We start from the raw sequence: 24601 nt of genomic DNA on the forward strand, positions 1-24601 counted from the left end.
TACCTGTATTGTAGATTTGCACCTTCTGCCAAGTTACAAATCAGTGCTCCTTTGTACAAAATTGACCGCAGAGTTTTGCTCAGAATAGCTTAGCAGTACCAAGTAAGAATGCAAAGCATGCAAACGTAACTTGTAGTGGTCTATATGTTGCCATGGAAATGTGCAAATTGCAAAAAAAAATTGGCAAATATAAAGTGATCATAATATTCTCTCAAGTTTTAAGAAATATTGTGGCTTTTTGAAATTTCATTTACTAGTTAGTTCATATTTTAATGTCTCATTCACATTCAGTCATTTAAAAATAAATCTACCAGTGTTACAAATATGATGCCAAAGCACAGATACTAACCTGCCACATAATCTGTAATTGTCATTTTCATCTAACTTTTCACATGTATTGGTATACATTGCACACTGATGTTTTTCTGACCGGTTCTTCAATGATTTTGGCATAGAAACAGCAATTTTACTGTTTGGATCCATTTAGGAACTGTATTACTTTGTAAGCTGTTGGCTGTCAAAATTCAATTTATAATATGTCAAAGATTTTATTATGAAATAATTTTCATAATAGCCAAAAATACATGCCAGTAGTTAGAAGTAAAGATAAAACATGAGTATGTAAATATTATCCAACATATGGCCACCTAATGAGAAAGAGAAGTTGAGTATATCAGCAACAAGTGTATTGGATATTCTAGGCTCCTCGTGCCAAAATGAACCAGCAGCGATCGAGACGGTTTCGTGCATCCAAAGAAGGACTGGAACTGGTTGAAGAAAAGAGACAAATGAGGGAAGAAGTGCTTTCTAAAGGTATGATATAATTGTATTATGGCATTTATTTCTCATCCCAATTCATAATGTTGGAAGTAACATTTGATGGACATCCTCTCTTGGTAAATCATGAATCAAAATGTTTGACTAAATTTAATATGAATTATGTAGCATTTCTAAGAAATTATACATAGATTACCTTTTTGCTTCTGTACTTATTCTCCACTGTGAAACTGGCCTTCCATTTTGCAGGTGGATTTCTGCCCCAAGAAGAGGTCAAAGAGCGGTTTGATAGCAACTGCATTACTCCAGTAAGTATTAATCATTTGAAAATGGATATGTGAAATTCCAATCTGTTTTGTGTTGCTTGTGGTTGCAAAATATTATTATTGAATTACTCCTTTTGATTTATTCAAGGGAACTGAATTCATGGATAACTTAGCAAAGTGTCTTCGGTACTATGTTGCTGATCGCTTAAACAATGACCCTGGATGGAAATCCTTAACTGTAAGTGTCAATTTATTTCTCATTCTTAGCATTTAGAGTATGAGCGAGGGAGAAACATTCAGCCTAGTTTATCATACTGTAAATCTGGATGCTCGGTGGTATTCCGGTTACACTGTTATACTCCTTGCTGAGTCAGGAATGAAACTTTTTCTCTTCAACTCTTTGAAATTCCTCACCAGTTGACTGCATTAGATACTGGACTGTTTTGTAAATTATGTCCTTGCATGCTAATTTGCACAAATAGCTTTGTTTTCTTTTTTAAAAAAAAGTGATATTCTGTATTCCTGTCAGCATTTTTTATTGTAGTGAAAACAAATTTGGCAATCTTGGTGTTTTTATTGGCAACAAATATTTAAAACAGAAATATCATGTAATAAAAGAAGTGGCTAGTTTGTGCATTGGTTTTAATTTTCCAAAATTCTCTTGAACCTGGAGAAGGTTCCCTTGATTAGAGAATAGTGAATACAACTCTTATTCAAAACGTGCGGTAGACACCTCTTGCAGGAAAAATCTGGAGTTGATTATTAAAGATGTCATAGGGGGGCACTTGGAGATGTTCAAGGTGATTGAACAGAGTTGACAAGCTTTTATTGAAGGCAAGTCATGTTTAACCAACTTTTATTGGAGTTCCTTGCAGAAGTGCATTTGGTGTGGTTAAAGGAGAACCAATGGATGGACTGCATATAGATTTTCAGAACACAGTTAATGAAGAATCACGTCTGAGGTTATTGCAGAAAATAGGAGCTCATATATAAGAGCTATGTAGTGTCGTGTTTGGAAGATTGGCTCGTTAACAGGAAACATTGGACAAGATGGGTAATTTTCTGGTTGGTAAGACATAATGAGTGGTGTACCCAAGGGCTCTGTGCTGAGGACTCAACATTTTGCAGTTTATATAAATGACATGGATGAAGGAACCAAAGGCGTGATATTGAATTCGCTGATGACATGGAGACAGGTGGGAAAATCGGTTGGGAAGAGGTTAGAGGAGGCCACAAATACTGATATGTTAAGTGAATGAGCAAAGATCTGGCAAATGGAGTATATGGAGGAACATATAAAATTGTTCTTTTGACAGGAAGAGTGAAAATTTGACATGTTAAAATTGTGGAGTTTGCAACCTGGAGTATAAATTTTAGGGACTACGGAAGAATCTCCTACTCGCCACTGCTACAAGATTATCTAAATCCTAGCTAAGCACCTTCAGCCAGTCTCTGAAGAAATTGCTCCTGAAACCAGTGTGGCTTCAGACCAAATTATGGAACTATGGGCGTGATTTTCACTATTTGGCAACTCCCAAGAGAAATGCCAATAACCCCAAGCACTCTGCATGGCCATCATTGTTCTGACCAAGGCTTTTGATTCAGTCAGTTGGTAAGTGCTGTGGAAGACCCTGGCAAGGGCTGGATGTCCAGAGAAATTCATTGACATTCTCTGTATCTTCCACACAAAATGTTGGTGACAATCATCGCTGATGGGGTATAAAATTACAATCCTTTGAGGTCAAGACATGAATCAACATGGGATATGTTGTAGCACCTGCCCTCTTCCCTACTCTCATTGCCACCATTGTTTTTATCGAGAACAAGCTTCCTAATGGTGTGGACCTTTTCTCACCTGGTTGAAATCAAAGAAAATGACACCAACCTCACTGTGGAACTTGAGCACTCGTGGCTGGCCATGTCATTTCTTGCACTTGTGGAAGAGGATCTTCAAAACTCACAAACAGCTTTGCAGAAGTATACCAAGAATTGGTCTCCACCTCAACCCATAGAACCCATTATCACCTAATTTCCAGACCATCCCTCCATTAAGATCAATCAAGGAATCCTCCTAAACTTGGGACATTTCCCTTCCTTGGGGTGCCACCTCTCATCTAAGACTGACCTCGATGTGGAGATCCAAACCCCACAGCTAATCTGCCAGTGGCGTCTTCAGGTGCTTAATGATGTGACATTAAGATCTTTATGTATAAGGCAGTCATCCTGCTAACTCTTCCATGTGACTCTGAAACTTGGACCATGTATAGGCGCCACCTCAAGACCCTTGAAAAGTATGACCAGTACTGTTTGAGATAGATTCTCTGTCATCTGGGAGGACGGACATTGAGGCTGTGATCACCTGCAACTAACTCTACTGGGGCGGCTACGTGCTTGGGATGCCTGAGTTCTGACTGCCAAAGCAAATTATCTTCGCCTAGCTAAAGGGCGGCGTTTGAATGAGAGGAGGATAAAGGAAACTTTTCAAAGACTACTTAAAGGCTTCTCTCCAGAAATGCAACATCGAGGTCAATATGGGAGACGTTCCTTAGAAGAAACCGATTTGGAAGGACTGCTGTATGAAGAGACATAATTCTTTGAGAACACTTGTTGGCAAGAGGAAGTATGGAAAAGGAACCAGGGAAAGGAATGCCAGTGATCTCAAGGTCAAGGAGTAGTTCCACCTCCTGGAAACACCTGCTAACTCTAGTGAGAGATTCAGCTCTAGGATTGGACTCGTCAGCCTCACAAGGACTGTTTAAAAAGTGGAGGTCGACACCCCTATGATAATCAAAACCAAAACACCCAGAGAGGAGCACCTCACTTTGCAAACTTGTAGTGTGACAAAGGGTATAACCTATTGCTCACTCCCCAGTCAGTTATAAATGAAATGAAATGGAATCCTTTCACCCACTCTAGAATTAACAAGAAACAATTTATTTATGTAACTCCAACAGTGAACAAAATAACAAAACAACTAACAAACTGGAAAATCCCTCTCTAACTACCTTTCCATATAAAACAAGATTCTATTGGTATGCTGTTTCAGTAACACAGTTCCCACTTATATAAATCCAGATAATAAGAACAATAAAAATTAGTCTCTCAAAGTTCACACAGACTGCGTTTTCCAGAATGCTCTGTGATTCTGCTGTTGGGGATGTTTTCTCTGCAATCTTCTGATCTGAATGTCTCCCTCTATCGAATTCTTCTATCCGAAATACCTTCTCAAACATTTTCTGGTGTCAAGAATATTCACTAAATGTGCCATGTACCATTATAGATGGTGCTTTTTAGAGAGCGTGGAGATTTCTTGTCAGAGCGCGGTGTTTCTTTCTTAGATGGTGGGTTTGCTGTCCCTTCAGATAACAGTTAGCTCTCCGCTCTCTGACATTTGCCTCTCTGTTATATAACCCCTGTGACAATTTGAGTTCTTATAATATTATTGGTTTCAAGTCTGATGGCGCTGACAACCTGAATTTAATTGGTTCTAGTCTCCAAGTGCCTTTTTTAAATTAATTGGCTGAATTTTTTTTTAGATTGGATTACTTAGAGTGTGGAAACAGGCCCTTCAGCCCAACAAGTCCACACCGACCTGCCGAAGCGCAACCCACCCATACCCCTACATTTACCCCTTACCTAATACTACGGGCAATTTAGCATGGCCAATTCACCTGACCCGCACATCTTTGGACTGTGGGAGGAAACCGAAGCACCCGGAGGAAAGCCACGCAGACACGGGGAGAACATGCAAACTCCACACAGTCAGTCGCCTGAGTCGGGAATTGAACCCGGGACTCAGGCGCTGTGAGGCAGCAGTGCTAACCACTGTGCCGCCCAATTTATGCTGCTTGGGCCTGCAAAACTGAATGACGTTTTGATACATTGTGTCATTTCAGAGCACCTGCAGCTCCTTAACCACTTACTTTCATTTTTAAATTTCTAAGCGAAAGAACACCAGCTTTTAAAGGGGCGTCACAATGCTTCCCCCATTTTACGATTTTATTTTTTTTACACACGCCGACTTTGTGACAAGGGGCCACTGAACTCATGAACAGTAACACAGAATTTCTTAGGTGGACAATTCATACTCATTAGTGAGTTATGGATGAAGGGAGCATGAATTGCCAAAGACAGGTACAGAAAATAATTAGGAAAGCTATTTATGTGAATGGAATTGGATGCAAAAGTTGGGGGCATAGGCTATTCAACTAATCAAGCCTGATTTGCTTGCCCAATCTAGCCCATGGCTGATCATCTCAATGTCATATTCTCACATTATCTCCAGACCCCTTTAATATTATAGTCATCAGTCGTCAATTCCTACCTTGAATCTGCATTCTGAGCTCTAACAGCCTTCTAGGGTAGAACATTCCAAAGATACTCCACTCAATGAAAAATTCCTCATCATCTCAGTTTTAAATAGGTCGATTCTAGTCCTGAGATTGTTTCCAGGTTTGACAGTTATCAGCTGGAGGAAGCATCCTAACTAGATCAAAAAACCTGTTGTGGCCTGTTTTAAAAAGAAATCCTTGAGATTACTCTCATTTTTCAAAGCATTAGAGAGTAGAGGCTCAGTTTCCTCAAACTCTCCTCTTAAAATCATTCCACCGTCCCAGGGAATAATCTGGTGAACCTCCATTGCACTCCCTCTGTGGCAAGTCTGACCCTCCTTAAGTAAGAAGTTAGGGGCGGCACGGTGGCACAGTGGTTAGCACTGCTGCCTCACAGCGCCAGGGACCTGGGTTCAATTCTCACCTCAGGCGACTGACTGTGTGGAGTTTGCACATTCTCCCCGTGTCTGCGTGGGTTTTCTCCGGGTGCTCCGGTTTCCTCCCACAGTCCAAAGATGTGCGGGTCAGGTGAATTGGCCGTGCTAAATTGCCCGTAGTGTTAGGTAAGGGTTATATGTAGGGGTATGGGTGGGTTGCGCTTCGGCGGGTCGGTGTGGACTTGTTGGGCCGAAGGGCCTGTTTCCACACTGTAAGTAATCTAAAGCAGACTAGCACTCCTAACAGTAATCCAGATGAGATCCCACCAAACTTCTATACAATTGTAGCAGTACATGTTGATTTCCTTGCTCAAATTCCCTGTATTTCAGCTCTAAAGAGCATTGATGAGATCACATTTGGAGTATTTGCACAGATGTGGTCTCTTTATTTAAGGAAGGATGTCAATGCATTGGAAACAGTCCAGAATTCTTACTGGCCCAGTAACTGGAATGGGCAGGCTGAGTTAGGAAAGGATGGACAGACTAGGCGTGTGTCCACTGAAGTTTAGAAGAGTAAGAAACAAGTTAATTGAAAGGTGTAAGATCCTGGGGGGCCATGACAAGATGAATGTGGAGTGGATGTTTCCTCTTGTGAGAGATTCTAGAACTGGGATCATTGTTTAAAACTAAATGGTAAAAATAAACTGTGCTATCCATTTTAGGTATCGGATTTGGAGAGAACTTGAGAGTGTTATTCTGGAAAGTGTAGCATGAGGTTGTATTATTTTCACTGGGTAGGGATGGTGGTGCACCTTGTGTCCCAAACTGATTGGGAAGTCAGAGTCATACAGCACGGCAACAGACTCTTCAGTCTAACTCGACCATGCTGGCCAGGTATCCCAAATTTCACTAGTCCCATTTGCCTGCATTTGATCAGTGTCTCTGTCGACCTTTCCATTTCATGTAACTGTCCTAATGTCTTTTAAACATTGTAATTGTACCCATCTCTATCACTTCTTCTGGTAGGTGGTGATGTTAAGATCCAGAGGAGAATGGGGGGTGGTCTAAACTTTAGTCCTAGGTACCTAAACGCACAACCAGCCACAATGGAATGGTGAGGGGATGAGCAAAGAGTTCAGAAATCGGGAGGCTGCTAGACTGTGGGAGGTTGCAGGTAGGGCAGGAAGCTAAGAAGGGAACTTAAAGCAAAGGTGATTTTCTTATAGAAAAGAGGAATATGCAATTCAACTAATGTAGCAATGCGAGTTGGATTTGAATTCCATTACTCCCCACCAAATGCATTTTCAAGTACTGTGCGTATGCAGAGTACAAATGTGAGTTGGAGAGCAAGGTTAGGAACTGACTATTTATCCCAAAATTAACTGCCATGAGCACTGAACTGCTTTACCCAAGATATTGTTTCAGCTCAATAGAAGCTAAGTTTTTGACCCAGCACCTAATTAGATTTTAGGAAGCTGCAATTGTAGAGTAAGAACCTAATTTATGAAAAGCTGTGGAGTGCAGGGAACTTCTGTCAACACTGGAGCAGACTCTTCCTGCATTCAGCAAGTTAGCAATCTTTCAAGTTCCTAAGAACTTTGGAAAACTAACCGCTTAAAGCAAACTATTTGGCTCCTGTAAGTTTATTTAAGTAGACTATAAAATTCTAGAAGCATTGCAAGATCAATGAAGGCCATTTTACTTTCAAAACTTGGTTTGATAAATGACCAAGTCAAGGGATTATAAAGGGTTATTTTTAAAAATCATAAAATTGCAGATAATTGATGCATAAATTGGAGAAATATTTTTGGTGTCGTAATTTAACTTAATTCCCTGGGTGACAGGAACATTGATCACAGATCAAATTTCTGATCCCAACCCAGCAACAAGTGGTTACAAAAGGAGGCAGAAGCAGAAAAGGTACTCCCTAATTTCTTTACCAATTACTTGACTTCTATGATCCCAATTATTGACCTTTCTGGTGTTAGGAATAGTCCCCTCCGAATCACCTGCATAGCTGCCTCAGTCTTAATTAAATCTTCGTTCAGCCTTCTCTATTCCAAGAAAAAAAACTGCAGTATTTTCAATTTTTTTTATTTAAAATTCTCTATCCCTGGGAATGTCTTTGTCAATCTCCTTTGGACTCTGTCAAATGAAATCGCATCTTTCATGTTATATAGTGAGCATAAAGCTAGAGGTCTATACATTCTAGCATAACTTCATATTCTTATACTTTGTGTCTGTAAATAAATTAAGATATTGTATATGACTCCTTAATACCTTCGTCTACATGAATGGTTATCTTCAGTGGTCTGAGTGCATACGCTCAAAAACCTTCATTTTACACTTCTCAAGATGCCCATCCTTTCATTTATTCCATTCTGTGTTGCCCTCCCCAACTGCGTAACTTTCCTTCACTTAATTCTCTGGATAGTTTTCATTTTCCACTTATATGCACCCCCGGCCAGTCTGCTTTTATTTAGCTACAGTCTGCATTTTTCTTCTAGTCAATTTGCATATTATCACCATATTAAATATATCCAAATTAAGAACAGGAGCATCTCAAAACTGCTCACCATTTAATAAGATCATGATTGACCTGATTACACCATATTTCTGCTTACCCTTGAAAAAAAAATCTGTTTTGTTAATAAGAAGCCATTTACCTCTGCTTTTTAAAACATTTTTCAGCTTCTGCTTCTTGGAACAGAGTTCCAAAGACTCATGACACTCTGCTGAAAAGAATTCTCTTTTGTCTTTAGTGCTGTTAGATCTTTGACTTGGGCCAATTCAGGCTAGATAGCGAATTATAGGTGAAGAATTTGCGTTTATTAAGTGGAGAACACTCTTTGAAGTGGTGATATTTATAATGCCATCAATATGGAAATTAGTTTTGATCACAATAACATAATAAATTTGCTTTTTAAAAATTCACTAGGTTATTTTGTCAGATGCAAGCGTTCCTGGTGAGGGTGAACACAAGATCATGGATTACATAAGAAGGCAACGAGGTATGTGTGCTATATTTGATTGGAAGATGGATTGGGGTGCTGAGGGGTCAGTTGACAGTAATTTTTTTTAATGTTCATTTTTACTTTGCAGCTCAGCCAAACCACGATCCAAACACCCATCATTGTTTATGTGGAGCTGACGGTGAGAATTTGTCTTATAGTGCATACTATGAGCCGTGTAGCTCTTGGGGAAATTAGCTTTCAGTATCTTGTAACTTGTTAAAGATTGCTTTTGTTTCAGAATCTTGACTGCAATTATGTGGCATATAAATGCCGACTCTTCTGCTATTAAACCTATTTCTTTTCAACAGCTGATCTTATCATGTTGGGATTGGCAACTCATGAACCAAACTTCACTATAATCAGGGAAGAGTTCAAGCCCAACCAGCCTAAGCCATGTGCTCTTTGTAATCAAGTTGGCCATGAAATCAAAGAATGTCAGGGTTTGCCGAAGGAAAAGCAAGGAGAGGTACTGTAATAAAAGCCTGTAAAATGTTGCTGTTAACTACTTTCATCAATATTAATATCACTGCTGAAAATAAAATGAGATTTCTTTTTTTCTTGTCAAATGGGGAGGGATTTGACTTGTATTATTTGGCACTATGAGGGTGAAAACACCTGACTCTTTATCCCATAGATATTGAAGCATTGCTTGAGAAACAAAACCATTTAAACAGTGTTTTAATTCATAGTGCAAATTGATTAGCAGCAGTGTCTCCATTGATTTCAACCATAGATTTCCAACATTTAACTTGACGCTCATTTTTATGGCACTTCATGCTCAGCTCACGAATGTGGACATCAAATAAAAGTTTATCTTTAACTTGCAAGAGCAAAAATATGTGTTTTGTTTACTCTGCATGGTCTAACTCCTTAGCTTTCCTACACCTCTTCCCAAAAAGCCCACTTTACAACAGAGAAACACTTGACGAGCAAAGGTTTTTCAGCTTAGAGTTATTAAACCTGAATCCCTGCAGCCTATTGGTCAGCAGCAACCCATATTTTGAAGCACATCACTTCAACCGTCTTCATTGCAACATTGCCAGATTTAAACACTCAAATTGCTAATGCTTTCTCACCATCATTTCACACTCCTCACATTTTTGTTTACTGTTCTCCTGCAGCAAATGCTGACTCAACACTGATTTTTTTTTGTAAATTGAATGCTAGTAAAATTTGCTTTGAGCACACTGCAGATCACTATTATTTATTCCCTTAAGAATGGTTCATTACTGTCTTTTAAGAGTGGCATTTAAGGAAAAGTAATGCTAGATTCGGATTTTACATTTGCTGCTACTGTGCTAATGGGAATGCGCCAGTTCTGTTATAGCCTGTAAGGCTAAGTTTTTTGTGCCACACAATGCAGCTTTCCAAATAGGTTCATACCGTTACAGTAACATTGCCCTGTTACCATTACTCCAAAAATAGCGATTCTGTGGCAGATTGCTTACCTTGTTTACTGTGTGTGTCATTCAGTGCAAAGATGCAAAGCAACCAGATAGCTATTTGGTAATTCCGAACTGGGGGATTACTGAAAAAAAGTGCATTTTGTCAAAGCTTTTTGACTTGTACACATCTACAATTTGCAAGAATACCAAATCAAACAAAACCACGGTTTATGCTAATCAGAGAGATATGAGCTAATTCATGGGCAAGTAAACTCTGCCATGGCAACACTGTACTAATTAGGTTAAACATTCCATCCATTTATTACTGTAATTTCATGTTGTATAAACTTTGTTTTCCCCTTGAGTTGATCATCGTGCAAATTGTCCTGATGAATCCATTATGAAAACCTCTGACAAATTGTGTCAGCAATAAATAATGACATTGAAGTGCCCTCAAATAAACTTGGTATGCTTACTGTGTTCATAAGGAAAGATTAGGATAGATGTCCAAAAGCTTGTTCAAAGTGGTAGGCTTTAAGAAAAGTTTTAAATGAGTTCGAGATGTTAAGAAAGATGTTCCAGAGCTTGGGTGCTGAGCAGCTGAAAACAATACCAGGTCATGGAGATCAGAAAAATCGTGGTGTGGTCACATGTACAGGCAGTTCACCAGGTTACGAATGGGTTCTGTGTTTTGACTCCATATGTAAGTGTGATGCAATGCAGGACAATATAAAGTAACTGCTTGTAAGTACATGAAATATTTGTCAGATCTTTAAAATTAAATCCCAGTAAAGGATCACATTCATAAGCATGGGTGCTTATAGCCAAATGTTCATATATTGGGGAGCCCTGTACTTTGCTGCTACACAATGGAGATATTCTGTTGGGTATAAATGAAATAACCGTAAGTGTATTCTTTGTTTTTTCTTCTAAAAAGTTGTTGGTATTAAGATTGGCGGGTTTTTCACAGTCAAAATTATGATGATTTTCTTCCTTTTTTCCTTTAGTTTGATCAATTAGGAAGTAATCCTCCAATTGGCTCAGAAGTGGAATTCATATTTATTCGACTAACTGTATTGCGTGAGGTGGGTTGATCTCAAAATATTTACTGTTAAAATGTTTGTTTGGCATGATAAAAACTTTTTTTTTTGCATTTTAACCAGTACTTGGAAAGAGAATTAACTATGGCAAGCCTCCCCTTCAAGTTCGATTTTGAGAGGAGCGTTGATGACTGGGTTTTTATGTGTTTTTTTGTGGGAAATGATTTCCTCCCTCATCTACCATCGCTGGAAATTAGGTACGCTAATTCACTAAATTATTTCAATGTTGTTTGACATTTTTCTGTACACTTTGGAATACTTGAAGATATATTGTTTAGATCATCAATACCTTTTCTGGAAATCTCAGCTTTTCACTTCATCAGTGTTGAATTTCATTGTTTATTTTTTAAGAAAATAAATATGGCTACCTTGATTTTTTCCAGTTTAAAATGCTTTTGTTAAGTAAATTCTAATAACTTCTAGAAAGTTAACCTAAAAGAGATGCAGAGCAGATTGGTGAAGCTGAATTTATTTGATACCTTCATGAAAAGCAGTTGAAGTTTACAAGAGTTCTTGTTATTCAATGGTGAAAACAAGGTCAGTGTTGGCTTATTTCCTGCCAGCTGTATAGGGAGCATCTTTGTGCTGGAAGCTAGACGTTTTCAAGCAACAGAGACTCAGGCTTGCAGTGCAATCATGCTGCCTTCTGATAACTGGGTTTTAGTTGACTTCAGTGCATTCTCACAATTGCTCTGCATTTTCAAGATTCTAAGCTGCAAACTTGTTCAGAAATGTTAATAAATAATGCTTGCACACTTCCAAAATAGCATATTACTGGACTTCAAGTGCATTTATCTGAATAAACTACATATAGATTATGTCAATTCTGAGGAAGGTTCATCAGACTTGAAAAATTAACTTTGATTTCTCCTCGGATGCTGCCAGACCTGCTGAGCTTTGCAAGCAACTTCTGTTTTTGTTTGTGATTTACAGCATCTGAGTTCTTTTGGTTTTTACCATTTATAAGTTTTGTTCAGACTTGAGACATGGAGAAAAAAATTTCAATCCCTGATATTTGTGAACTATGTGAATGGTAGAAGCTCTGAAGCCCAGGGATTTGAGTGGGTTTCATTATTGGGCAGCTGATCCCATTAAAGATAAGAAGCAGTATTAATAGGTAGGAGGCTGAAGGTGCTTTTGCTTCTCCTGGCCCAAAAGAATTGCTCTAAAACACAGTAATTTTTTAAGTCTGTCAGCTCTCCCTTGCATTTTGTTTTTGGTTTTCAAGAGCTTGTTGGTAAACTTGTAAGGCTCTTAGTATTGTCATTAACTAAATAACAGAATCCTTTCTGTTCGTGACATGTAATCCTCTCCCCTCATGATGTAGCGATGTAAAAGGATTACAGCAGCGAACCCACTGGGTTTGGAATATGTTCACTGAATAGTTTTAACTCTGCCACAGTCAATTATTAGAGTGGGAATTGTACAGGGCAGTGCATAACTTTGAAAAAAACTCTTTTGTGCTATCAGCATGAAGTAATGGGAGTAAATTTAAGGTGTTTCAAATTTACCTTTGTGAAAGTCGTTGCTTGTGGATATTGGATAAATCATGGCAAGTTTTTTTTTGTTAAAAAATAGTTCTGCAACTAAACTTTTGAGTGGGATGAACATTTGTTATACTGTATTTCCATGCACTGCGTGCAGTTCAGTGTTTTGTGGGCTGCATTGTTTTACAAAATGTGTGATTTGTGTATTGCAACCTCTCATAAAATACAGTAGTTCCATATGAACAGAACTGATGACAAAACGTTTGACCGTGTCATTTCATTCTTGAAGCTGACTTGTGTGCTGTGTTTTTCTCAGGGAGGGTGCAATTGATCGACTGGTTGGCATTTACAAGAACGTAGTACACAAGACAGGGGTAAGTGACATGAATCGCCTTGCCAACTTGTGTATTTAACTGCAAAAAAAATCTAATAAACTACAATGCTTTTGTTTTCTTTAGGGTTATCTTACGGAGAATGGTTTTGTCAACTTAGAACGAGTGCAGATGATTATGGCTGCAGTTGGAGAAGCTGAAGATAACATCTTTAAGAAGAGAAGAGATGATGATGTAAGCTCTCTCTGGTTTTGCAGCCTGCAGGCATATGTTCAAGAAATGATACTTAACACTGTGTTTGTAGTTAAAGATGAAGTTACTTATTATTAATTACTCAGGTAAGTTATTCAGGTATTGTCATTTTGTCATAAAAGTTGACAAGTAAATATCCATTTTCCATTAGTTACCATTCAAAACTAAAAGCATACTTAAACTTGTTGAAGGCTGTATGAAACAGCTAAGTTGTATAATGGGGGAAGGGGGTGGTTAACATTGTTTTTACAGTGCAAGTTTGCAATCAGCCAAGTTTCACGTTGCTGAAGTTGTGGAATGTAAAAGGTTGTCAAGACTGAACTAACTCCCAAGTTTAGTTGAGACTGCTATCTCAAGGGAGTCTTGCTCCTCTTTGTTCTCCACCTGGATTCTGGCCTGTATTTGTGTTTCAGTTACATTGTGGTGTCAAACTTGAGGAAATGTTCCACAGTATTGCTATAGACAGAGTGTGAATGAGCCCCTATGGGATAGTATTCCATAAAGCTACAGTAAATAGCTGCTTTTAATTGATCTTTTAAACATGCAAGTAAGACAATTGGCATCTACTTCTTTCGCAGGTGTCATTTAGAAAAAGGCAAAAGGAAAAAAACAAAAGGATGAAAGTAAGTCATTCCCTAATTCTGTTATAGAGATTAATCTTCACAGTTGTAGGAATTTCCAATATTTTATTCATTTTAATGTGAGGACAAACTTTCATTCAAATCTATCTAACTGCGGGTGAAATAATTTTTTTTTACTTATCTGAGCAAACACCCATCAACTTGTTTGACTTCTGTGCCATTCAATTGAATTGATAGAATTTCTTTCAGCAGATGTTTCATTTCAGATGAGGGAAACTGAGAGTGACACTTAATGTTGCCCTACCTGCACTTGCTAATGTCGAGCCATTGTCCATTTCTGCCTTTTTGTAAGTTTGATCCAGACCAATCAAATTTTTTTATTGAATGTGTTTCAATTGGTCTGGAAAAGAAAATGCACAGATTAGAAGGTATAGATCCACATATGTAATATGGATTTGTTATTTGCTCTGTTTCTGCTTTTACTTTTGATGCTTGATTTGTTTCAGTTTTCTTAAAGATAATGTACAGTTCAAGAGATATGTTGGGACTCATATAAAAATGGAAGTGTAATGATTTCTGAGGTGGAATTTGGAAGTGAAGTTGCAGTTGACTGGCTTAGAGGTCCCAAGTTTCTATTGTTTCATAAATTGAAAGTGTTTCATAAATACTTTCCCATTAAAAAAAATAAGCTAAGCATCAATTAACCTCGGAAATGGCCTCCTCCCAGTATTATTATTCATTTTAATCTCAAAATCATGGGAAAACAACAATTGGCTCATTCATTGGCTATTTTTTTCAGAAGAGGAAGGGGAATAAAAGGTAGGAGCCAGTCAACAGGTGAGCTGGCACTTCCAGGTAGGCTGAGGATCGCTAACCAAACTTTATAATGTGCTTGTTTCAAACTGAAATTTTTTGTATCCTGATAATATGAAAGGCAAAGTTAATGTATTAGAAAATATCAGAACATTTGCTTTTGTAAAAAGCTAAATTGAGTTTGCATAAATACACTTTTAAAATTTTGTACTAAGTTTTACTGAAGTAATGTTGTATGTAGATTTGTTGTGTTAATCTATAATGTCTAGAAACTTCCCATAAATGTTCATTTCATTTTGTTTGGGTTACAGTTGAAATGGAGGCTCTGGAACAAAATTTGCCTCCTGAAGGTTTATTATTCTGTGTTGGTTTGGTCTGTCTACTACAAACAATAAGTGGGTATAGACCATGCCATCCCTCTCGAGCCTTATGTCCCACTTAACTCTATTGTAACTGATTGATTGTCTTCAATGTCACTTTTCGATATGTTTCCCATATCCTTTAATTCCCTTTAAAAACCAATTAAATTTTAAGTTTCAGTTTGCTGAACAGTAGAGAATTCAATCATGTGGGTGCCCAACTAAAGGTTCTTGACTTCTGTGTGGAATAGTTGAAAATGTGTTGCTGGTTAAAGCACAGCAGGTTAGGCAGCATCCAAGGAATAGGAAATTCGACGTTTCGGGCATAAGCCCTTCATCCTATTCCTTGGATGCTGCCTAACCTGCTGTGCTTTAACCAGCAACACATTTTCAACTGTGATCTCCAGCATCTGCAGACCTCATTTTTTACCCTTCCGTGTGGAATAGTTTATTTCAGTCTAAATCCTAAAATGATTGTCTCATTAATCCAAGATTTTGCTACCATGGTTTATCTTTCCAAGCCAACAGAAATAATGTCTCAGTGCATGTCAATCCTCTTCGGAACCATAAATGGTTCACTGAATTAACCCCCATTATACTAACATTTACTACCTTGTGGCTCATGCATTTAACCTGTTTATATTGCCTTTGTCGCCTCTATCATTCTCATTGTTTGCATTCCAATCTAGGTTTCTATTGTCAGAAAATCCGCATAGATTATATTCGTTCTCTTTTCAAATTGCTGTTGCCCCAGCATTAATCCTTTTAGAATCTACTATTTGTCACCAGGTTGAAAATGCACTATTCGTCCTTGCTCTTAACTCCCTTTCTGTTAACTGTTCTCTCTTCCATGCTAATTATTATCTCCACTCAGGAGCTATTATCCTGGTTACTCATGTTTTGTGTGACACCTTTTGAAATACCTTTTGGAAGTCTCAGTTTATTAAGTTTACTGACTCCCCTTTATTCCTCTTTTTATTGGTTAAAGACTATTTTTCTTTCTGATTATCCTATTTCTTTGAATGTATTATTAAGCATTCCTGAATAATATCCTCCTGATGGTTCAAGTCAGGCTAAATGTGAGTTCCTGTTTTCCCTGTTCTCTGACTGCACCCTCCCCCTCACTCCATCCCAACACCACCACCAATGATGATATTATATAGGCTAATGTACAGTCTGTTGAGGCCACTATAAAATCCAGGCAGTCATGAAAAATCTTTTTCATGCATCTACTATCTACTTTAGACCCATAGTATGTATGGCATTAAATCATGCAGAGTTGTTGGTTTTTAACTGCTTAGATCTTTCAAAACTTTTCTCATGCTTATTACACACTCAATTCTCCTATCTGCTTGATATGCAGTTTGTATACTCAGCTATGAAAACAATCAGCAGATTTGTTCAACTCCTCACCCATTTTCATGATTCCTGTGATAATCTCTCCCACCTCTGCCCCTGAAAGACCAATGTTTCTTTCCTTTCTCACATACATTGTGCTAAAAGATACATTTTGGAAGTTGCCTTTTAAAATAGGGGCAGATGGATGTGGTTCATTTGTGTGAAGTTTTTTTTAAACTGGTAAGAAAGTATTTTGGATCAGTAATCTACATGTATCAATACAAAGTATGTCACTGCATTCAACTGGCTGGGCAAAGCCTTTTGCTGTTTACATATGGAATGCTTTTATTACAGCATCCACAACAGACCACAATGCTATTAGTTTATCTTTGTCTTCAGAACAGAACTTTCAGGATCTCTGCTCAGGAGAACCAATGTTACATTTCAAAAAGGAGAAAGATTTCTTCTAGCAAGAGAATCAAATGTTAGTTTAGAAGAATGATTTGCCTGAGCTAAACTGTTGTGAGTTTGTGCAACTTCCAAGTTGGGAACTGAAAATGTGTTGCTGTAAAAGCACAGCAGGTCAGGCAGCATACAAGGAGCAGGAGAATCGACGTTTCGGGCATGAGCCCTTTAGGAATTCCTGAAGAAGGGCTCATGCCCGAAAGGTCGATTCTCATCCTTGGATGCTGCGTGACCTGCTGTGCTTTTCCAGCAACACATTTTCAGCTCTGATCTCCAGCATCTGCAGTCCTCACTTTCTCCTTCCAAGTTGGGAGATCTTATATAGAAGTCTTTAAGTTGTTAGAATTGAGAAAGTTTAGGCCATCAGAACTATGAGAGGTTCATGACATTGGATTCAGAAAAGAATCATAAAATTGTCTCTACAGTTCAAGGAAAAGAAACTGGGAGCGGTTAGTTTTTACTCACTAAGTGTTGAACGGGAGTGAAATTTCTCTGAAAGGAAGTATCTGTAAAATGATGATTTTGGAGAACGTGTTGAAACTTTGTAACACCTTTCAAACTGTCTTAAAATATATATCTTTATCATGCAAAAGAAGGTGCTATGTTCCTTATGATTTAAAAAAAATTTTGGCCATCTTTGCTGTTTGTTGTGGTTGTCGTTATGCTTGCTGAGCTGGAAAGTTGATTTACAGACGTTTCGTCCCCTGTCTAGGTGTACTTTGTCTGTATTGTACAGCAGCGCTTCACAGAAGGCTCCAAAGCACTGAAGATGTCACGTAGGCAGGGATGAAACATTTCCAAATCAACTTCTCAGCTCAGTGAATATACCCACAACTGGCACCCAAGCTACAAATCTTTACACAACCTTGAACATTTGCTGTTTGTTAAAGTATCCCAGTGCCACAGTTCTTTGTGACATTTTAAGCCTATTTTAAACATGTAATTCAATGTTTAATTTCCCTTGTAAGCCATAATTTGGATATATCACACTGGATTTGTTTTTTAATGGCATGCATTTTTGTTAAGCATTTCAAATTGTTTCTTTAAGTATGCCAACTGTTTGTTTACTGCTGTATCTTCTAGTTTACTTGCCCAATTAATGTTGGCCAGTTCTCCTGTTTATATCAACATAATTGGTTTTGTTTAAGTTTAGGGGTCTGCTTTTGGAGTTGGAGCATGTTGCTTTCAAACTTAAGATGAAATTGAATTATACTATGATCATCTTTTTCCAGAGATTCTTTTGTTACGGGATTTATAAGTAGACTTGCCTCATTGCGGAACACTAAATCTAAAATCACCGAATTCCTAATTGGTTTCTCAATGAGACCTAGGAAACTACTGTGGAGTTTTATTTGTCCATTTGATTTGTCCAGTCTCTATGAAAATCATGTCCCACAGGAATACCCATAACAACTGTGCCTGATTGGATTTTTTTTTTCAAATGAAACTTACATTTTCCATTTTTTTTATTTGTTATGCAAATAGTGTTTCGTTTTCCCTTCTGTTATTTCCTATTGGAGTATCTTGAGACTCTTCTTGACTGGTAGTTCATTGCATTAATTAGCGTCTTTTCACTTTTTAACTATTTTTAAATATGTCTTTTTTTTTATTCTTTCATTAGACAGAAGCAGCATCTTTTGTTCTTGGTGGGCAACTTGCCCCACAACCTTTGGGCCAACGAAGTGGTGGAAGTAAACCACAACCCCTCCAGAATGCAAGGCAAACTGCTTATGAAATGAGAGTACAAGGTAGAGATCAACAAAATAAGGTGAGACAGTGGTCGGCTTTAGGTGCCAAAGATATGTTTATGACTAGATATAAATATATGTTTCTTTATTAACAAATGATGTTAAAACAGCTAAATCGAAAGGTGACTTTTAAAATCATGTTCTAAGATGTTGCAGTTCTTGTATAGTTTACAATGCTGCTTCACGTTTAATTATAATGTGGTGGAAATGTTTTTGTTTTTGTTTCCAAAAATCAAACGTGTGCTATATTTTATACGAGAATGTACCTCATCAACAGCATTTAGATTTTAGACACAAAGTTCCTTTACAAATTTCTGGAAGCATCCTTTTGAACACCCATTGAATAGGCTATAATTGTTTGCTGATCTCAAATTTTAAGTGTGTCTGCAATTTTAAAAAAAATGTTGAACATTGCCCTTAATCTAGCATTCTTATTGAAGGCCACTTCCTCCAGCTGCACTTTATTGCTGTACATTCATTTCATTCCATATCTTATGTAACGAAAAGCTTTACAGGGTTGTTTGAAGGAAATCTGGATGGCAAGGTTATTCTAAGCTTGGGGAGAGTGATCTGAGCAGAGTAGGAATCCTTGACTCCTCATATTTTCATTTAATAATTTTGTTAGTTTAAAGTGCTAGCTTTACAGCAGCAAATTTCTTTTCATGTCTTAGTATGAGAAGTTCTGATTATTTCCCTTTTAATTAGACCTTCTCTTTAGAAATTTTCTTGGGGTTTTTCTGCATACTGTTTTCATTGGTTGCGAGCCAACAGTGGCGATTCAGACCTATCTGATTGGTCGGTTCTGCTATACTGGTTTCTGTTGAAGGTGTTGCCACTCCTGGGGGAAATTAGATCTATTCTTATCCTTTTCTCATTGATGCTGTCTTTCTGCTCAGTCTCAACAATGTCGATGACCCGCCTGATATAGAGTCTTTTGGAATCATGTTCTGTAGCATGCTGTTCCCATTGGTAATGGTTGATTTAGCACACTTCTTCAGGGGGTCCTTAAAACATTTGCACAGAGTCCCACTGTTCCATTTGCCAATGTTCAGCACTTTGTACAACCCAAACGTGGGCAGTATATTTGATCCACCCAATGCAGAAGGATGTCTTTGATACTTGTGTTAGCTATTTCTAAGACTTCAATGTTTGTGAATCAGTCCTACCAGTAGATCTTGATGTAGCAGAGGCATCGGTGATGGTGGCGATCTCGGTGGCGTAGATGATGCCACAGAACCAATGACTCTGCAATACATAGCATGATTAAGAGGGCTGTGACTTTGTAAAGAGTTTGTTCTGTATGCTGGAACTGCACGTATTTATCAAGTCTTTTGGCTGCATTGTTTGCTTTTGAGGGTTGATTGTCTGCTTTCTTGATGATGGCATTAAACAAGGTAATTCATCAAAGTGGAAGATTGCTCATCACGTCCAGCTCAAATTCCCTCAGTGTCAATGCTTGGTGGTTATATTCCTTTTGTGATGCAGGCTAAAACAAAACTTAGTTTCTTCAATTTGGTAATTGATTTTAGTCTAAGAGTTATGATATCTCAGGCAAAAAATGTGTAAGTTTTACATAGTGAGTCTGATGGTGTGCACTCCTGGCCCACAATCATCAGTTATAGAAGTTCACAGATTCGGTTTCCTTTTTTGTGTCTTTGTATGAGTTTGAAGATTTGAAAATAACTTTTTCTTATTTAAGTAGGCCAGATGCTTTGGCGGCTGTTAATTTATTTGTTGATGTTCAATAGTTCAGTATTTAAAATAATTTTGTGATTTGCAAATGTGTAAACTTTGACATTGCATTTTACATCTGTTCATATATCAGTTAAGATTATTTTGTGCATAAATTATTTTGTGTAGCTAACCACAGTTATTACTCTAGTTTCTTTGTTTGTGGCAGTAAATATGCTTGTGGTATTTTATACAAAACCTGACTCTGTTTATACAGTAGCATTGTTGATACACAGTTATACATGCTGGTGTCAACCATTTATGAATCCAGATTTGAGCATCTTGCATTTGAAGCTTAATATGGAGTTGAGCATAGACTTCAGAACTGACAAAAAGTACACTGGAGTCCTTCAGTTTCTGAATAAAACCTCCGTGATCATTTAATGTCAAATCTGGATTTTCTTCTGTTTCCTGATGTTTAAAGATTATTTCTGGAAGAAAAAATACATTTTTCTCCTAAAGGGAAATTGCTTGCTTGGAGCTAATATAATCACAAGATTACTTGATTGGATTGATTTTGGAAAAAGTAAAATGCTGTGGGTGAAGAGCTTTGCAGTTGAAGAATTTAAAAGGCTAGACAGAGGGATAATTCTTCAAGTATTCCTTTCTTCTCACCTATTTTTTCATTCAATATATATGGTGGTTAAATATTTTGTCAATGTGGAAATTAGACAAGTGGCAATGTTGAAATTGGCTGTGAATGTTAAGAACTTAGAGTTTGCTATATTGTCTTTTCACTGTGTAAAGCTAATGAAATTACTAAAAACGTTAGAATTAGTTGTCAGAACATCGTCAGCTGTTGCACAGTATGGTATGTTTACTGGTGCTGAAGATTTGACAACATACCAGAATAGCCTAGAGACGAATTGGCCTCAGCCTCGATAAATTCCTGTCAGATGGGAGGTGTAGTTGATCAGAGTAAAATTAGCAGTTTTCAAATTCTGAAATGGTTGTTCACGTAGCTATGAGAAATTGATATTTCAGAGAAAAGCAGGGGAAAGATTATAAAAAGTGGTTTAATAGTCTTGAATGAAAATAGATGATAAACTTTGAAATTCCCTCCCTAAACCACTCTCCTGCTGTATTTCATTTCTGTTCTTTAAGGTAGTCCATAGAGCATTTTTGCCATCACATTTTTTCTATAATATCAACTTATGTGACTCTCTCTTGGGTAGTGTTGTCTAACAGGGACACCCAGGAGTTCAGGTACATAGTGATTAAGAAAGTGTTTAGCATGCTTGCCTTCTCTGCTCAAGTCATCGAGTTTTGGAGTTGGGATTCAAGTTGAGGTTGTACAAGATGTTGACGAGGCCACTTTTGATGTACAGTTCTGGTCGCCCTGCTATAGGAAGGATATTATTAAATTGGAGAAGGCTCAGAGAAGATCTACCAAGATGTTGCTGTGACTGGAGGGTTTGAGTTATATGGATAGGCTGGGACTTTTTTTCATTGGAGCATAGGCGGTTGAGAGGTAACCTTAGAGAGGTTTATGAAATCATGAGGGGCATAGATAAGGTGAATAGCAAATGTCTTTTCCCAATGGTAGATTATTTCAAGATTACGGGGTATTTTTAAGGTGAGAGGAAAAATATTTAAAAGGGACCTGAGGGGCAACTTTTTCATACGGCAGGTAGGTCATATGTGGAATGAATTGCCAGAGGAAGTAGTAGATGTAATAATATTTAAAAGTTACAGTATTTAAAAGACATTTGGATAGGTAAATGAATAGGAGAGGGTTAGAGTGATACAGACCAAACACAGGCAAATGGAACTAGTTTAGTTTGGAAAACTTGGCTGGCATGGACTGAAGGGCCTGTTTCTGTGCTGTTCGACTGAATGACTCCATGTCCCTTGGAATGTTGTATTACTTGAGAGCACGATATAAATACAAATTGGTACAGTCTGTATATATTTGAATGTATGGAGAAAATAACAGTAAGTGGTAAAACGATAATGGAAAATTGAGTTCTTGTGTATAAAGCAGCAAAATAATTGAGAATGCAAAGAAGTTAGAATGAAGGAAATTTTGAAATTTTTGAGTGCCAACCTATTGAGTAATATTTTCCAGCTTACAAAAGACTGGTTAAAGAATATTATAGCTGTGTTAGCATGTCATCTTTAATGAGGAGAAACTCTTGAATGTCACTGAAGAGAGATGAATAATGTATGAATTTTTGTTGGAATTTTTCTGGAAACAGTCGTTCGTAGATGAGTAGATGCTTTCTATCGTAAAGCCCTTTGTATGGTTCCTCAAAAGACTGATAACTCAGCACGTTTGATTTATTTTTCATTTCACTCCTTACATTTTAAAACATTAACTCTTTAGCCTTGTGGGAAATATGTTGCATTTGCATATAATACAAACAAGTTTGAGATTGCCATGCACCGCAAGATTGGACGGTTTGAGGTTGACGAAGAAAATATCGTAATAATTATTGTATTAATTTTTAGATCAGTCTGAAACTTGTAATGTGTTTTTTGGTCCATTTCATGATTGTTCCTGTATTTGCAAATATCCATATAAATTGAAACATTTAAGTAATAATTTTTTGATTATGCATTAAATAAATAGATGTAAACGTCAGTAAAATAGCAGAGATGAAAATGGTGTGGTGCATTATAATAGATCAAGCAAACAAGATGGGCTGTGTCCTTTTCTAATCCTCGCCATAGCAATGTATTGTTTACCTTGCTGAAATAGGCTTATAATGCTGTCTGGGTAATTAGTTGCGTAATTGGAGACTGGCCTTGATTGTAGTCTTGCAGATTTGACGTTTTGATTAATTGGTTTATTGTCATGTGTGCAGAAGTACAATGAAAAGCTTTGTTTACAAGAAATTTAGGCAGATGATAGTAAACAAAAATGTCCAGGTCAAAAAGACTTTGACAGAAGCATACAGGTTGCATTGCACAGGACGTGCGCAAGGCAAGATCGACATTAGCAAGGTCAGTATTATTTGAGGCTAGAGAGTCCATTCATCAGTCTAATAATGGCCGGGAAGAAGCTGTTCCTGAACCTACTAGTGCGTATATTCATGCTAGTGCGTATATTCTTCGTGATGGAAGATGTAGGAGAGCATGACCAGGATGCATTGGGTTTTCTGATGTTGTTGGCAGCCTTTCCGCAGCATATAAATGGAGTCTACGAATGGAAGGGTTGGCTTCTGTGAAGGTCTGTGCTGTGGTTTCTTATGGTCCTGGGCAAAGCAGTTGCCATACCAGATTGTTTTCCAACTGGACAGTATGCTTTCAGTTGAGCACCTGTAGAAGTTAGTGAGGGTCCTTATGAACATGCCAAATTTCCTGACTCATCTAAGGAAGAAGCAGCATTGTTGTGCCTTCATGACTGTCACATCTCTATGCAAGATCCAGGACAGGTGGTTGGATTATCATCTCTCCAAGGACATTGATGTTTTCCACCCTCTCAACTGCAGTTCCAGTGATGTAGTTGGTAGCATGTTCTAAAGTTTTCTTTGTGAAATCAGTGATCAATTCTTTAGTTTTGCTGACATCGAGAGAGAGGTTGTTCTCATTGCATCATGTCACTACGTCCTCTATCTCCCTTCTGTTTTTTGACTCATCAGTCCTCCTGTGGTGGTTTTGTCATCGAACTTGTAGATGATGATCATTAAGAATTTAGCAATATAGTCGTGGGTGTAGAAGGAATACAGTAGAGGCTTCAGTGTTAAGTGTTATTGTGGAGGAGATGCAGTTACCTGTCTTTACTGACTGCGAGCTATGGGTCAGAAAACTGAAGATCCAGTTCCAGAGCGTGGAGCTGAGGCCAAGGTCACAGTTTTGAGATCAGTCAGGAAGGGATGATGATGTTGAAGGCGGAGGTGTATTTAATGAGCAGGAGTCGACACAGTTGTCTTTTTTGTCCAGAAGTTTCCGGGTAAGTGCAGGTCTTGGAATATAGCATCCGCTGTGTACCTGCTACATTATAGGGGATTGAGGCAGGCTGGAAGATTGGAGCTAATGTCAGTCATGACCAGCCTCTCAAAGCACTTGTGATTGTGGAGGTCAGAGCAACTGGGCGATAGACATTAAGGCACATTGCATGTGCTTTCTTAGATAAGGGGAGGATGGTCTTCTTGAAGCAGGTGAGGACTTTGGTTTGTAAGAGGAAGAGGTTAAAGATGTCAGTGAATACCTCTGCCAGTTGGTCCGCACAGGATCAGAGTGGTCGGCTGGGGACACTGTTCGGGCCCATCACAGAGTTAGAATAAACTTTGTTTTCAACCT

The 24601-nt window shown here is 37.9% G+C and overlaps 1 protein-coding gene across 1 annotated transcript in view; it reads left to right on the plus strand.

Moving 5' to 3' along the window:
• xrn2 (5'-3' exoribonuclease 2) overlaps window positions 1-24601 on the plus strand; it is an 88773-nt gene that overhangs the window by 11951 nt on the left and 52221 nt on the right. Inside the window, exons 4-15 of the mRNA XM_060831799.1 lie at window positions 702-813; window positions 1027-1085; window positions 1192-1281; window positions 8690-8762; window positions 8854-8904; window positions 9074-9231; window positions 11158-11235; window positions 11314-11447; window positions 13054-13111; window positions 13196-13303; window positions 13900-13944; window positions 18499-18645. Coding sequence (XP_060687782.1) covers window positions 702-813; window positions 1027-1085; window positions 1192-1281; window positions 8690-8762; window positions 8854-8904; window positions 9074-9231; window positions 11158-11235; window positions 11314-11447; window positions 13054-13111; window positions 13196-13303; window positions 13900-13944; window positions 18499-18645 — 1113 coding nt within the window. The remainder of the gene's footprint in view (window positions 1-701; window positions 814-1026; window positions 1086-1191; window positions 1282-8689; window positions 8763-8853; window positions 8905-9073; window positions 9232-11157; window positions 11236-11313; window positions 11448-13053; window positions 13112-13195; window positions 13304-13899; window positions 13945-18498; window positions 18646-24601) is intronic.

Source organism: Hemiscyllium ocellatum, chromosome 10 (genome assembly GCF_020745735.1).
Source record: "Hemiscyllium ocellatum isolate sHemOce1 chromosome 10, sHemOce1.pat.X.cur, whole genome shotgun sequence".
In the NCBI taxonomy this organism is placed as follows: domain Eukaryota; kingdom Metazoa; phylum Chordata; class Chondrichthyes; order Orectolobiformes; family Hemiscylliidae; genus Hemiscyllium; species Hemiscyllium ocellatum.